This window comes from Serinus canaria, chromosome 14 (genome assembly GCF_022539315.1).
Source record: "Serinus canaria isolate serCan28SL12 chromosome 14, serCan2020, whole genome shotgun sequence".
In the NCBI taxonomy this organism is placed as follows: Eukaryota; Metazoa; Chordata; class Aves; order Passeriformes; family Fringillidae; genus Serinus; species Serinus canaria.
The window spans coordinates 2,414,066-2,426,200 of record NC_066328.1 but is presented as its reverse complement, the minus strand read 5'-3'; the positions used below and the strand labels follow the sequence as shown (position 1 = coordinate 2,426,200).

The 12,135-nt window shown below is 41.7% G+C and overlaps 1 protein-coding gene across 5 annotated transcripts in view; it reads right to left on the bottom strand.

The window, feature by feature from the left end:
• The window catches only part of CREBBP (CREB binding protein), a 96,605-nt gene that overhangs the window by 33,836 nt on the left and 50,634 nt on the right, over positions 1 to 12,135 (bottom strand). For 4 of the 5 annotated variants that reach the window (XM_018916134.3, XM_030229487.2, XM_009091982.4 and 1 more), the window contains 7 exons: positions 6,262 to 6,504; positions 5,555 to 5,654; positions 4,943 to 5,089; positions 4,374 to 4,491; positions 1,613 to 1,805; positions 1,460 to 1,513; positions 170 to 294 (listed from right to left, as the gene is read on the bottom strand). In XM_018916134.3, coding sequence (XP_018771679.1) covers positions 170 to 294; positions 1,460 to 1,513; positions 1,613 to 1,805; positions 4,374 to 4,491; positions 4,943 to 5,089; positions 5,555 to 5,654; positions 6,262 to 6,504 — 980 coding nt within the window. The remainder of the gene's footprint in view (positions 1 to 169; positions 295 to 1,459; positions 1,514 to 1,612; positions 1,806 to 4,373; positions 4,492 to 4,942; positions 5,090 to 5,554; positions 5,655 to 6,261; positions 6,505 to 12,135) is intronic. The other variant, XM_030229485.2, reaches the window with a different exon arrangement.

Genomic DNA, 12,135 nt, shown 5'->3' with positions numbered 1-12,135 from the left:
GCTCGGTGTTTTTGGAACAGGTAAATATTACAAACACCTCGATAAAAGCCTGTCCCACTTGCTGCATTCCCAGGGAATTACCCCACAGTTTGCAGCAGTGCCGTGTGTGGCCTGGCCTGGCCAGGGGGGCAGAGGGTGGGCTGGGGCTGGGCAGGTGTGGGGTACGAACCGCGGGCACGGCGCCCATGTTGTTCATCTGCACCGGGTGGTTCATCGGAGACGCCGCCCGCGGTCCCAGCGGTGCTTGGGGCATCTGTACATTCCCTATGGACATGGGGTTAAACTGATTCATTCCTGCAAATGCACCCCCAAAACAACTCATTAGGAACAAGTCAGCACAAGTGATGGATCTATATTCTACTAGAAAATGAACAGTGATTATGACTGCAATTCCATCGCCCTGCGCTTTATCTTTCAGTTACTTGACTTAACAGACAAATCAGGATGCAAGAAGTGTTTGGAACAATGCTAGTTAGGGTGAAATACAATTTTTGGTGTCTTAAAGAAAATTAAATGCAAAAGATGAAGAGTAGATGCTGGATGATCTGCAGAGACAGGATGCTATTTATAAATAATACCTTAGGATGGTTTCTTAAAATCAGGCATTTGCTTTGAAACAGCAATGTCTTACTCAGGGCTCACTGAAATGGTTGAAGTAAATACGATAAAAATACATATGGGATGTATGAAGGCAACTCCAAGCCTCAAATCAGGACAAAAGCTGGCAAAATGGTTTAACAGGGGTTGTGCTTTTCACACAAAACATTGAATCCCTCCAAAAAACTTGTCAGAAGCTGTAATTATGGAACTATACTTTTTACCAACTTGTTCTTCTATTCAAATGAATTTTAAAAGTATTTTATTTCCCAAGGACATTTCAACACAAATCTTGACTTAGTACTAACTCTGAACCAAGAAATAAAACAGCTGAGGACACTTTTTTGAAGGAAGTTGAAGCACCTAAAAGACATGGGTTTGTATTTTGGGAAAAAAGCCACCCATGAGCTCACAGCAGCCTCAGTGAGTAATAACAAGTGCTGGGAACAAGCTCCAAGGCTTTTTTAGATGCACTTTCCATCAGAAACCAAGAAAGGCTATCATTAGTTACACAGATGTTAGGACTAATATGCTGTGTTTCCAGCTACAGGTGTATTTTTGGCTAATTAACTGATGAAAACATGCCAACATCCTTTTCCCTTTACAGTGTTCTAAATGAGATTATCCACAGTATTCTTGCTTGAGCTGTCCTCTCTTTGGAAGCACTGAATTAATTCCCAATCCCCAGCAAAGTGCTGGATCCATATCGTTAGCACTGCACTGACTCACAGAGCAACGCTGAAATAAAGGCAGCCCCTGTAGTTCCTCCCTCCCAACACCAAAAAACCCCAACATAAGATCACCTCCCCCCCCAGCAATTATTTTGAACCCACAAATTGCAATTAGAGAGGAAAACAGATACCTTGAGAAACCTGCATACGACTGATAGGCACGGTTGGCATGGACATAGGCCCATCTGCAACACAACACAAGAAAGGTCAGCAAAACCAGTTTTAAACACAACCTCAGGATTAACCGGAGTCCAAAGACTCCTGAAGACTCCAGCAGCACTTACTGGGTGGCCTGACGGGCTGTGCCTGGCCCATGGCAGCAGCCACCTGGGGAATCCCTGGGGGCTGGGGCCCAGGGGTCTGTAAGGCTGCTTGGTTCCCCAGCATCCCTTGTTTGTGGAGACGAGACCTCCTCTTCTCCTCGAGCTCCTTTTGTATCTTGTAGATCTTCTCTGCTAATAAATGATAGTATTCGTCCTAAAAGGGAAAAACAAAGAGTAATCAGCAGCAGTAAAACTCACTCAGTCTACCTAAATACCATCATCTGGTTTTGGGTTGGGCTGTTTTGTTTTTTAATGTATACACCTGCCTAATTGAAAAAGAAATATTTATCTTCTGAATCCTGAAAATTAAGACAGTCTTTTCTGCTTTAATGCAGAACAACAGAAAAAAAAAGCTTCTGGAAATTACACTTGTGTATGGCTACCCTGCATGCCTACTCTGAGTAAATTAGCAGGCAAAGGAGAAGGCTGGAGGTTCTCTGTTGCTCCAGCAAAACCCAGGAAGCTGTGATTTAGTTTCTAGGTGTTAATGATTTTTAAATGTTATTTTCATAATGAACATCTCCACTAATTCACAGACAAAAGAAAAAGATATTCCCAGCACAGTGTTACACTGAATAAACTTTCAGGAGACAGATGTTAAGGACAGATCAATTTTTACATAAGAAAGGAAATGCTCTTTTCCTAAAGAGTCTATCAACAATCATGGCAAGGGATAAACAAAACCAGACAAAACCTCAAAGGAATGGAGAAAATTCAGTGAAAAATAGTTCACAGGCAGAGACAAGTAAACACTATATCTGTACAAGATGAAAAATCCATTTTACTCAACCCACACTGACAACAGATCCAATAAGACAGTTACAGTGCACACCACACAGACAATTTTGCTTGTCAAGAATTGCTGGACACATATTTGCCAAGTGATTATGCACCTGTTAAAGGCATAAAAAAACCCCCAAACCCAAGGCTACATTTTATTTGTGGGGCCACCACGCTCTTAGAACCCAGGGTAAAACAGAGCACAGGCTGAGTGATGCTTGCCCACAATTGTTTTGTTTTTATTCAATATTCAACAAAACCAGAATTTGTTATTCCAGCAGGATTTAATTAATTTCTGAAAACTTTATATGAGATATGTATTCTACAGCAGCCTTGGTAAGGAAGTCCAGTCATGCAATATAAAGCTTTGTTTTTCAGGTCACTTCTTTCCTCTGAGTTTCTCAAAAATCACCACAGACACTTTCTGCTGTCTAGTTTAAAAGCTTTACAGCCCTCCCCTTCTCAAGCCACTTCAGTTGGAAGCTCCTATTTGTAAATTTAATATTGTGCTGCTTTCTCACTGCAAAAACTCCTGCAAAGCCAGTGTTCACAAGGAGCACACACTGCTAGAACAGCATTAAACTCCTTACAGTGATGCCTCTTACTGTCTTTCAGTGTCAAAGTAGAATGGGAGCTCCTCAAAAAGAAGGATGTAATTCCTCATGGCATCGTTAACACATTCTGAATTACTGCCTTCTTCCAAGTTTGCTGCTTGGAGCCAAATACATTAGATGAATTCCAATAACAGAAACTTCTGGCCAGGAGGCTCTGACAGCTGTTTTGAGGGATGAGGAGCAGATACTTCTGGGTGTTTGTCTGTCAGAAGGCATTTAATTTTACAATCAGGAGTTTGCTATGCTCATCCTTGCTGAGAAGGTATTTAGACAGCCAGGTGTGACCATGAAATCCTCCTTCTATCTAAAATTGGTCTCTAAAGCTGCCAGGGTAACCACAGCTGAGCACACCCAAGTCTGCCTGGTAAACAACCCCTTGGTAGCTACAAGGAAGATACAATGTGGTTACTGAGAGCTCTGACACAGCAGCACTGCAAGAACGGCCACTGCCTATCTGCCTCTAGGAAATAAAACCTGCATTTCCATCTCCAGCTCCTCTGGCAGGTGGGCTGAGAGGGGCAGAAGTGCCTGACTGGATCATCTGATTATCACTGAAATGCCATTAACTGCTCTCTTTAGATGCCCCTCCCTTGTTTAAGAAGGGATCTCAGGTTTCTGATCAGGTAGGATCTCGCTGGCTGTTATTACTGGCACTAACATTGTTGTCTTTTCCCAATGAAAACTTTGAGGGAGTGGTTCCTTTAGGGTAGAATTACCCCCATGTCATATCCTCAGCCTGTCAATCTACAGGGCTTTGCTCCCTTCAAGTAAGAGAGATCTGAGCTGACATCTCTGTGCAGACAGAGCAAAATTTGTGAATTACAACAGCAATTCTGGGGTTTTTTCCTACCCACAAAGAAGCCAAACTGACTTCTTATATCTTAGCCCAATTACTCCTGGTGCTGCAGAGTAGAAGAGAATTAATTCCATCAGTACAGGTAGAAGGTAAGCAGTGGAACAGCACTGGGTCCTAGAGAAAACCTCCACTGGTAAAGAGGCATTAGGAAAAAATTAAAAATTACTGCTTACAAAGACTTTCAAAAAGGAAGGAAGTCAGTAAGGGAAACATCAAGAACTGCAAGCTGTGCTCCAAGTTCCTTGCATTTCAGGAGGATGCAAGCAGGGATGGAGGTGGTGTCTAGAGCTGAGAGGTGAATTAGCTTGGAGTGACATAAATCACATGGCTTGGGACGACACAAACACTGTCACAGACTGAAAACACGACTTTCCTCATGAAGAGGGCAGTGAAATGATTCTCTGGGGTTTTCTTTACACTTCTAAGATTTGTGATACTACTGTTCTTTGACATATTGACTGAAGCAACATACCCTACTATTAGCAGACTCATACATATCTCCTTCCACTTTCCTGGCATAAGCCACCAAGTTCTCCATGCGGCGATCCTTCAGTGCTGCTGGATCAGGAGTGGGGAAGATGGCTTGGACACTGCAAGGACAGAGCAACAAAAATAGAAAAAGATCTTCAGAAAAACACCCCAAAATCAGTATACAGTTTTATGATAATCACCCTGGATGTTTCCTTACACACCAGATATGTAAAAGCATATCAAACTGGTTAAAAAATAGTATTTTACTATTTCTCACAAGATTAAAACAAATCAAATTATTAAAATAAAGTGAGGATAACAGTCTGGAGTCTAAATAACTGTTCACCACAGCAGAGCAAATTTACTAGCAATAGAAACTAATTCCATGCCCACTCCTTAATGAGCATGAAGAACAAACTGAAGAGGAGAATTAAAGGTAACAACTCATCCTGAGTGGCCCAGCACCCGAGAACCACTCCTGATAACTTTCTTTTCAGCTTAACAGCAGAACTACTGTATTGAAATTCGTTACAAACATTGAGGAGAAAGGCAGCCTTGGTGAATACTTACAGTTTATGCACTAAATGATTGCGCAGGTCCTGAGTGACATGTTCATGCCATGCTTTCCTTACCCCGGTACTCGAAGGAGGTGCGGCCGTTGGCATTGAGCTGAGGTTTCCAACATTGCCAGAGTTTGTGCCATCATTCATTAGTGGGCTAAAATAAAATGAAAAGGGACTGTTAGGGTACCAGAATGCAGAGTTTTGTTATAGGTTGTCTGATGCCTGAAGTAATTTTTGAGTTGCTGCTTTCATCACTTTCAGCTATTGCATCAAACATTCTCTTAAATGAAATTTTGGCATCAACAAACTGCAACCCCTGAAGCAGCAAAACTCAGGAGGTTTACAAGGCACATTCACAGTGTGAATGGTAAAGAATCACAACTATGAACTTAAAAATACAACATATTCTTCCTTTGAGACTTCATTTAAAAGCAGTAAATATTGTGGGGCTCTCAGGAGGCACAAAGTGGCAGCTCTGGAACTGAAACAGGAGAGAGAGCAGAGCTGTACAGGTCCATCTAAATGCCAATACAATCAGTTTTTAAAGCATGCTCTTATTTACGTTCATAAGCATGGAAATAAATGTTTAATTGAGCAAGAATGAAAATGTGTGCATTACTTATTTGTCCCAAGGGATGTTGGAAGAGCAGTTTCAGAAATGAGACCCGGTTGCTGGTCTGTTGTTATTCCTCCTGTGGGAAGGTTCATCTGGTTGGCTCCTTTGGGACAAAATTAAACATCATTGGTACACAGTTCACAATTTTGACAATAATATGACAAAACTGCACTTTACTGACCCACCTGACTAACTAAAGAAGCAATTTATCAGGTTAAGTATTTTTATAACAATACCTGCTGTGCTTTACATACATGGCTATTTATGGAACCAAGTTACAACTACAAAAATGAGTCCATTAAAATTTTAAATTCATAAACTCCTAAGATTAAATCAATAAGCTATAAAGAAGGCAATACTAGCAATTAAGATGCAAAATAAAAAAGTATTAGAGACAGAATTGTCTGTTAGAACAGGGTACAATTGTTAAACCAAAATCCATCAGAAATTCTGTCTCATCACCTCAGAGAATGAGCTATGGGCTATATTTTAACAGAAACTAAAACTCCTGCAATTTGTCAAAAGCACTACATTCAAAACTTTCTAATATTCAAATGTAAATGAATGGTAGTGTATACAAATAGTGTATTTTTAACTTACTAAACAACATGAACAGACAGTCACTACTCTGACCAAACAAAATACCAGACTATCCTAAAAATTCAAGTTATTTTAACTCTTTTATTTTTCTTGGTCTTTTCTCCACCTACCCAGTGCATTAATGGTCCTCATTTGCTGGTGAGCCTGAGGCTGTGCTGGCTGCTGGCCTTGGACCTGGGGCTGCAGCTGTGTTTGGGGCTGGTTGCCATATGGCAGCCCCAGGGCAGCATAGGCTCGTTGCATGGAGCTGGGGTCAATTGGGTTGGGATTGCTTAGTGCTGGAGTGCTCTGCTGGCCCGTGCCAACAGAACCGATGGAATTCTGGATCCCACCAGCTGGAGACCCTAAAAGGGCTACAGAGAACAGAAAGGATAAGAGAAAATTAAAACTCAGTGAGGAGAAGGAGTAAAATCAGTCATGCCAAGAGTCACCAGAACATGCACATATTCTATGGTACAGATCTTTTTCTGCCAGAGGACAGAACAACACCCGAGATGCCAAGTGGGAAAACTCAGCCTTTGATTCTACAGGACAGAACCCACCCTGGCTATTAATCCATGCAGTCTACAGAGAAGTGCTGTAAATTTCAGGCAGATAAGCCCATAATTATTTGTAATAGATATATAGTACAGGCTCCTATATAAGGCTAAATAGGGTTTTCATGCTTGGGGAGAGTAAACTAAGGGGGGGGAAAAAATTTAATTCCTCTACTTCCCTCTTTCCCATCAATCCCATTTTAGGTCAAAATATTTGGCTCCAGAACAGAGATCCTGAGTTCAGCAGAAACACTGTGTCCTTGGACACAAAGGTAATACTGAAGATCTGTTGGTAGAAATTTTCATTGCGAGCAGTCACCAGATGAATCCTCTGAAGGCCAAATTACCTTAAACCCCAAGTTACTCAGAGATATGAAAAACCTTGAGGAGTCTCAGATTGTACTGGCTAAATCTAAAATGAGTTGGAGAGTCAGTAAGGGGGTGAACCCTGGTAAATAATTTAGATGATGCTTAGGTATTCATTAACCTATATGGCTACTACAACCAAGCAACCTCTCCCACCACACAGGTGTAGGGAAGAGTCATTTTCCTTGTAGACAGGAAATGGAAACAGGGGAAAGTAGTATTTACTTGATCCAGAAGAGAGGAAAATTTTGCATTCTGGTTGTGATTTTAACTGCCATTCTAAGTAATACCATGTTCCCTGGTGAATGACCCATGGAGTACAACCCTCAGCACAGGGACACTGCATTTTGATAATCAGGACTCTGGTAGAAGCAACACTTCCTTCACATTTTCCCCCTCAAGTAATCAAATATGTAATGTGCATTACAAATGTGTGAACTAAACTTAGCAACAGTAATGGCTCTTAATATAGGCAACAATAACTGTTTTATTGAAATATTAGTAGGGGCACGTGGTTAGATAAAAAAGTCATGAAAAAAGCCTTCTGAGACATTATGAGCATTATCCAGGCTTTCTTAAATCCTTACCCACTATGGAAACTGAATCACTGACACATACACAGGCTTCCAGCTTCCACCCAAGAGAAAACACACACACTGCAGAGTCCAGACTTTTCCCTCACCAGATGAGGAATCAATTTGATCTCATTTGCCAAAGAACTACAAATAAATAAACTCAGATATCTCCCTCTCCTGAACAAGCAGCCCTACAAAAAACATCCTTTTTTCCCCCCAAAGGACAATCCACAGTATTTTAAATGCTGGGATTACCATGGAAATTAAGGCTTATGTAGATTTACATTCTGTGGGCACACAATAACTTTTGAACTCACTGATCACTTCCAAGAGAATTTAAAAACAAAGGCAGAAGCTGATTAGGATCCTATCAGCTTAATTAAAATAAAAAGACATATTAAAGAGCAACTCTATGAATTCCTCATTGGACTTGCATGCAGTACTCTGGAATCCCACAGCCTAGGAGAAAGTGTAAAGTGCCTTTACACTACTGCAAGCCAAGGAATAGGAAGGTTAAATAGCACAAAAGTTGTGGCACCCTGGAATTCAAAAGGCTTCAGAGGCTGCTGTGACAACACAGATTGATTCAGGAGCCAATAAGAATTCCAGCTCGTTAGAGGATGATATTCCACCAGAAAAATTAGGACAAACCCCCCCAGTCTGCTTTCAGTGCTGGAAGTGTGGAGATGCAGAATGCCCACAGGTGATGCCAATGTTTGGGAAGCTGGGAAAGGCTCTGGCCACCCCACTGAGGGGAGCCCAGCCTTCCAGCACCCCTCACGTTCTGGGAAAAAACCACTGACTGTCTGAAACTGCAAGCCTGGCTTGGAGCTCACCTGGACAGGTTCAGCCCCTCCAGCCCAGGGCTCTGGGCTGGGCTTTGGCAGCATCATCAGTCACTACCAAGCACAAGTTCAGCCCTTGTGTTAGAACAGTGTTCAACTCTTTGGCCTCAGCTTTTCTACCAATTCACAACTCAACAGGATCCTGTTCTGAGTATTTCCCAACATCAGGAACCTGCTTTTGAAGGAGTTTTTTTGTGTCTGTTTATTCACTGGTTTTATATGAAGGCATGACATTATGTGTCAAACAAGAAGATGGAGGCAGAGAGTATTAAATTTCCACTCTGGAGAGACCCAAGTGCAAATCCTGTCCCTTCTGTGGCAGATACTGCAGGAAATAAAGTCAACTAAAATAAATACAGCCCTGGAACAAACACACTGAGCCACTGCTACGTGAAGCAATGTCTACTGTAATTTCTTTTCCTTAACTGGTGCTGCAGACATTGAGGAGCCCATGACAGAAGTTACAAGTGTGAAATGAGCTCTGTAATTCACATTCTAAATGCTGTAAAGACAACTGGCTCTGTGTGACCCAGTGTCACTTGTGTTCATGGACCTGAGCAGGGAAGGTTCAAACAAGCACAAGCTAAGCAGCCCCAGAACTTCCTGAGCAGCCCCAGTGACATCTCAATGCCCCAAAAGGCACCAAAACCATCAAAGAGCAGCTCACCTGCAGGATTCCTGTCTCAGGTAGTGCTGTTTAATGACACTGCACTCAGGTCTTCTACAGGGGAATCCCCCCAGCTGATTAAATTTATTTTAAGCACAGATCCCTAATGCTATTTGAAGTATGAATGCCCAGCACTCCTCTAACCTGACCACTCCAGTGAACATGTTAAACCATTTTGGAGAATTTTAAAGTCCTAAACTCTTAAGATTAGATCAATAAGCTAGAAGGAAGGTAATACAAAAAGAAAGCAGCATTTGAGACAGAATTGTCTGTTAGAACAGCTGGCAATTGTTCAACCAAAATCCTTCAGCAGCTCTGTCTCATCACCTCACACAACAAGCTATGAGCTGATTTAAATTTAGCCATGCTGGTTTAAATGCTTGATTTTGCTTCTGAATTCTTTAATTGAGACTTGCTCTGTCCTGGTCCTCACTCTGCTCATCTCACAGTGGCTGGAGCAAAATTTCTGCTGGTGCCCTTGACTCACCTCAGCTGGTCCTGCCCTCAGAATGAGGCAGGTACACCAAGATAAATGCACACAATCATTTAATTAAAGGCTGTATCTTGAATCAAATCATGGGGTAAAGATTTTATGAGGAACTTGAAGCAGGAAGTGTCAGTTTTAAACTTCACCACCAATGCCATTTTAATTTTTATTTAAGTTAAGCATTAAATTATAAGCCTTCAGTACAGCACTGGATCAGTCAATCAGTGGAACTCCTTAATGCAAGGACTATTATCCACCATGTGGCTCCATGGGATAACTGATGATGGGACTTCCAGCAATTAAAAAAAACCAAGAGACATGTTTTGGTTGTAGATCTTACAGTCACTGACAGTAAGACTCGAACAAGCTGGATTTCATTTTGTTTTCACAGGAAAAAGACTCGACTGAAGAAGTTGCTGCCTCCTCCTCCTGGACACATTTCCCTGTGCATGGATGCACTCACTCCTCCCTCCTCTGCAGAGGATTGGCTCCAAAAGCTCCACATACAGGTTCTCTTCCATGTCCTGCCTGTACTCAATAACCTGCTACATCAGCCAGCTACATCATGGTCCCTGCTTCCATTTCCCTCATCAGATTCCTGCTCCTCCACCCCTGACTTCACACACACCAGAATTTCCCATGTTTTCTCTAAAATCACATTTTAGGTCAAGATTAGTTATCTCAAGTTTCATCTTAATCCAGCCCTCTCCTTGCTGCATTTTATTTAAGATTTTCCTACAAGGGAAGTTACAGGGATCAGCTCTAAGTTCCCAACTCTCCTTTCCAGTCTCACTCATCTGAGTGGGGATCCCAGGGGTTTTCCAGGGTCCTGGAATGATGCACACCAAGGGCTGCACATGGGGATGGGCCAGGACATTACAAATGGGAGCAGATCCAGGAGCTGTGGCACAACACACCAGGAATGGAAGAATTAAGGAGCTCAAGCAAGTGGATGACAAGATGAATCTCCAAAAAAATAACTGACACAGCTACAAAACTAGGAAATATATCAACAGCTGTTTGCAAAAGTTTGTAACTCATATTGTATTGGCCCAGTAGGGAGCAAGAAGAACTTCCTAAGGAAAACAAGTCTTCAACCCCAAAATATTTCAACCAAATTTCAAGTCATTACTTCAAAACACAGGATTCCCTTGCTTATTCAAAAGAAAAGCTGAATGTTTTACCATGTGCAAAATAGTATTTGTTTTCCAGTTTCCCCTGCCCCCTCAGGTACATGGGACACACAATAAGAACCATGTGGAACAGAAAGGATTTTAAATTTGTCCCAATATGTCCTATTAGCAAGTCAGGTCACTATCAACCATTATACTAAAATATAGTTCAAGAGTGTTTTAAAAGAAATAAAAAAGGCAATACAAAAAGAACCTAGCACAATGTTCTTTGCAAAAAATCCCAGCACTAAAAGACCTGCACAGTAACAGCTCCAAGGCAATAACCCAAACCCCAGGACTTTCCAGGACTTGCAGATCCCCAAGGAGCAGGAACAGAAAGCCACAAAAGCACAGGGATGACTGTGCATGGAAGTGAGGCACCACCTTGCAATGGCTCAGCATGCTGAACTGCAGGATGTTCTAAAAGGTGGGCACCCTTTGAAGCAGCTGCTTGAAAGCCCAGCATGGCCACCCCAGGACTGAAATAACAACAGGAAAACAGGGATGGGCCCAGGAAGGAGGGTTCTGGACTCTGCAAGGAAGGCTGCCCTGCAACAGGAGGAGGATCACTACACTCCTCACTCCTTCTTCCCTTTCTGAATGTTCTCTGTATTCTGCCAAATGCAGACTTCCTCCTCCTCCCAATTGAGCAGAAGCTACTATGAATTATTCTTAAGAAAGACAACATTTTCTTCCAGTCTAAAACTAACCCAGCTCTGGTTACTATCCACCTGATCAGGCACAACACTTAAAAATGCACATAGCAATGTCAATCATTTCACAAACCTTCCTGAATGCACAAAAAGGGGTACCTGTTATCATACAGCTAAACAAGTACTTTCAGTACTCCTCTTTCACCTCCCAATAAACCATGAGGTGTTATGTGTATGACTCAGAGACATAATCCAGGACAAAGAACCCTGCACCACTGGATTATTGATTAACTGAACAGGAGATTTCATATTTATCTCCCTCCATATACAACAAGAGAGACAAATTCTACACTTATCCACTATAATTCTGTTGCAGTCAGACAATACCACATCTGATCCCATAGCAAAATTATTTTTAAGGCTTGTTTATGTTCCAGTTTTTGTTCTCTTATGATCAGCTGTATGAGCAACCAAACAAATAGTGCACAAACTACTTTTCACTAGCAGCTTGTATTGAAAAATACAATTCTGTTCTGGTGGTTGTTGTTAGCACTTTGATAACAACTGTGTAATAAGGATGTTAAGCACAAATGGACCATGTCATATTAAAAAGCAAAGCTTACAACACATTTTTCAAGGGTCAAACAAGTAATCACTCGCAGCAAATTACTACCTCCAAAGCA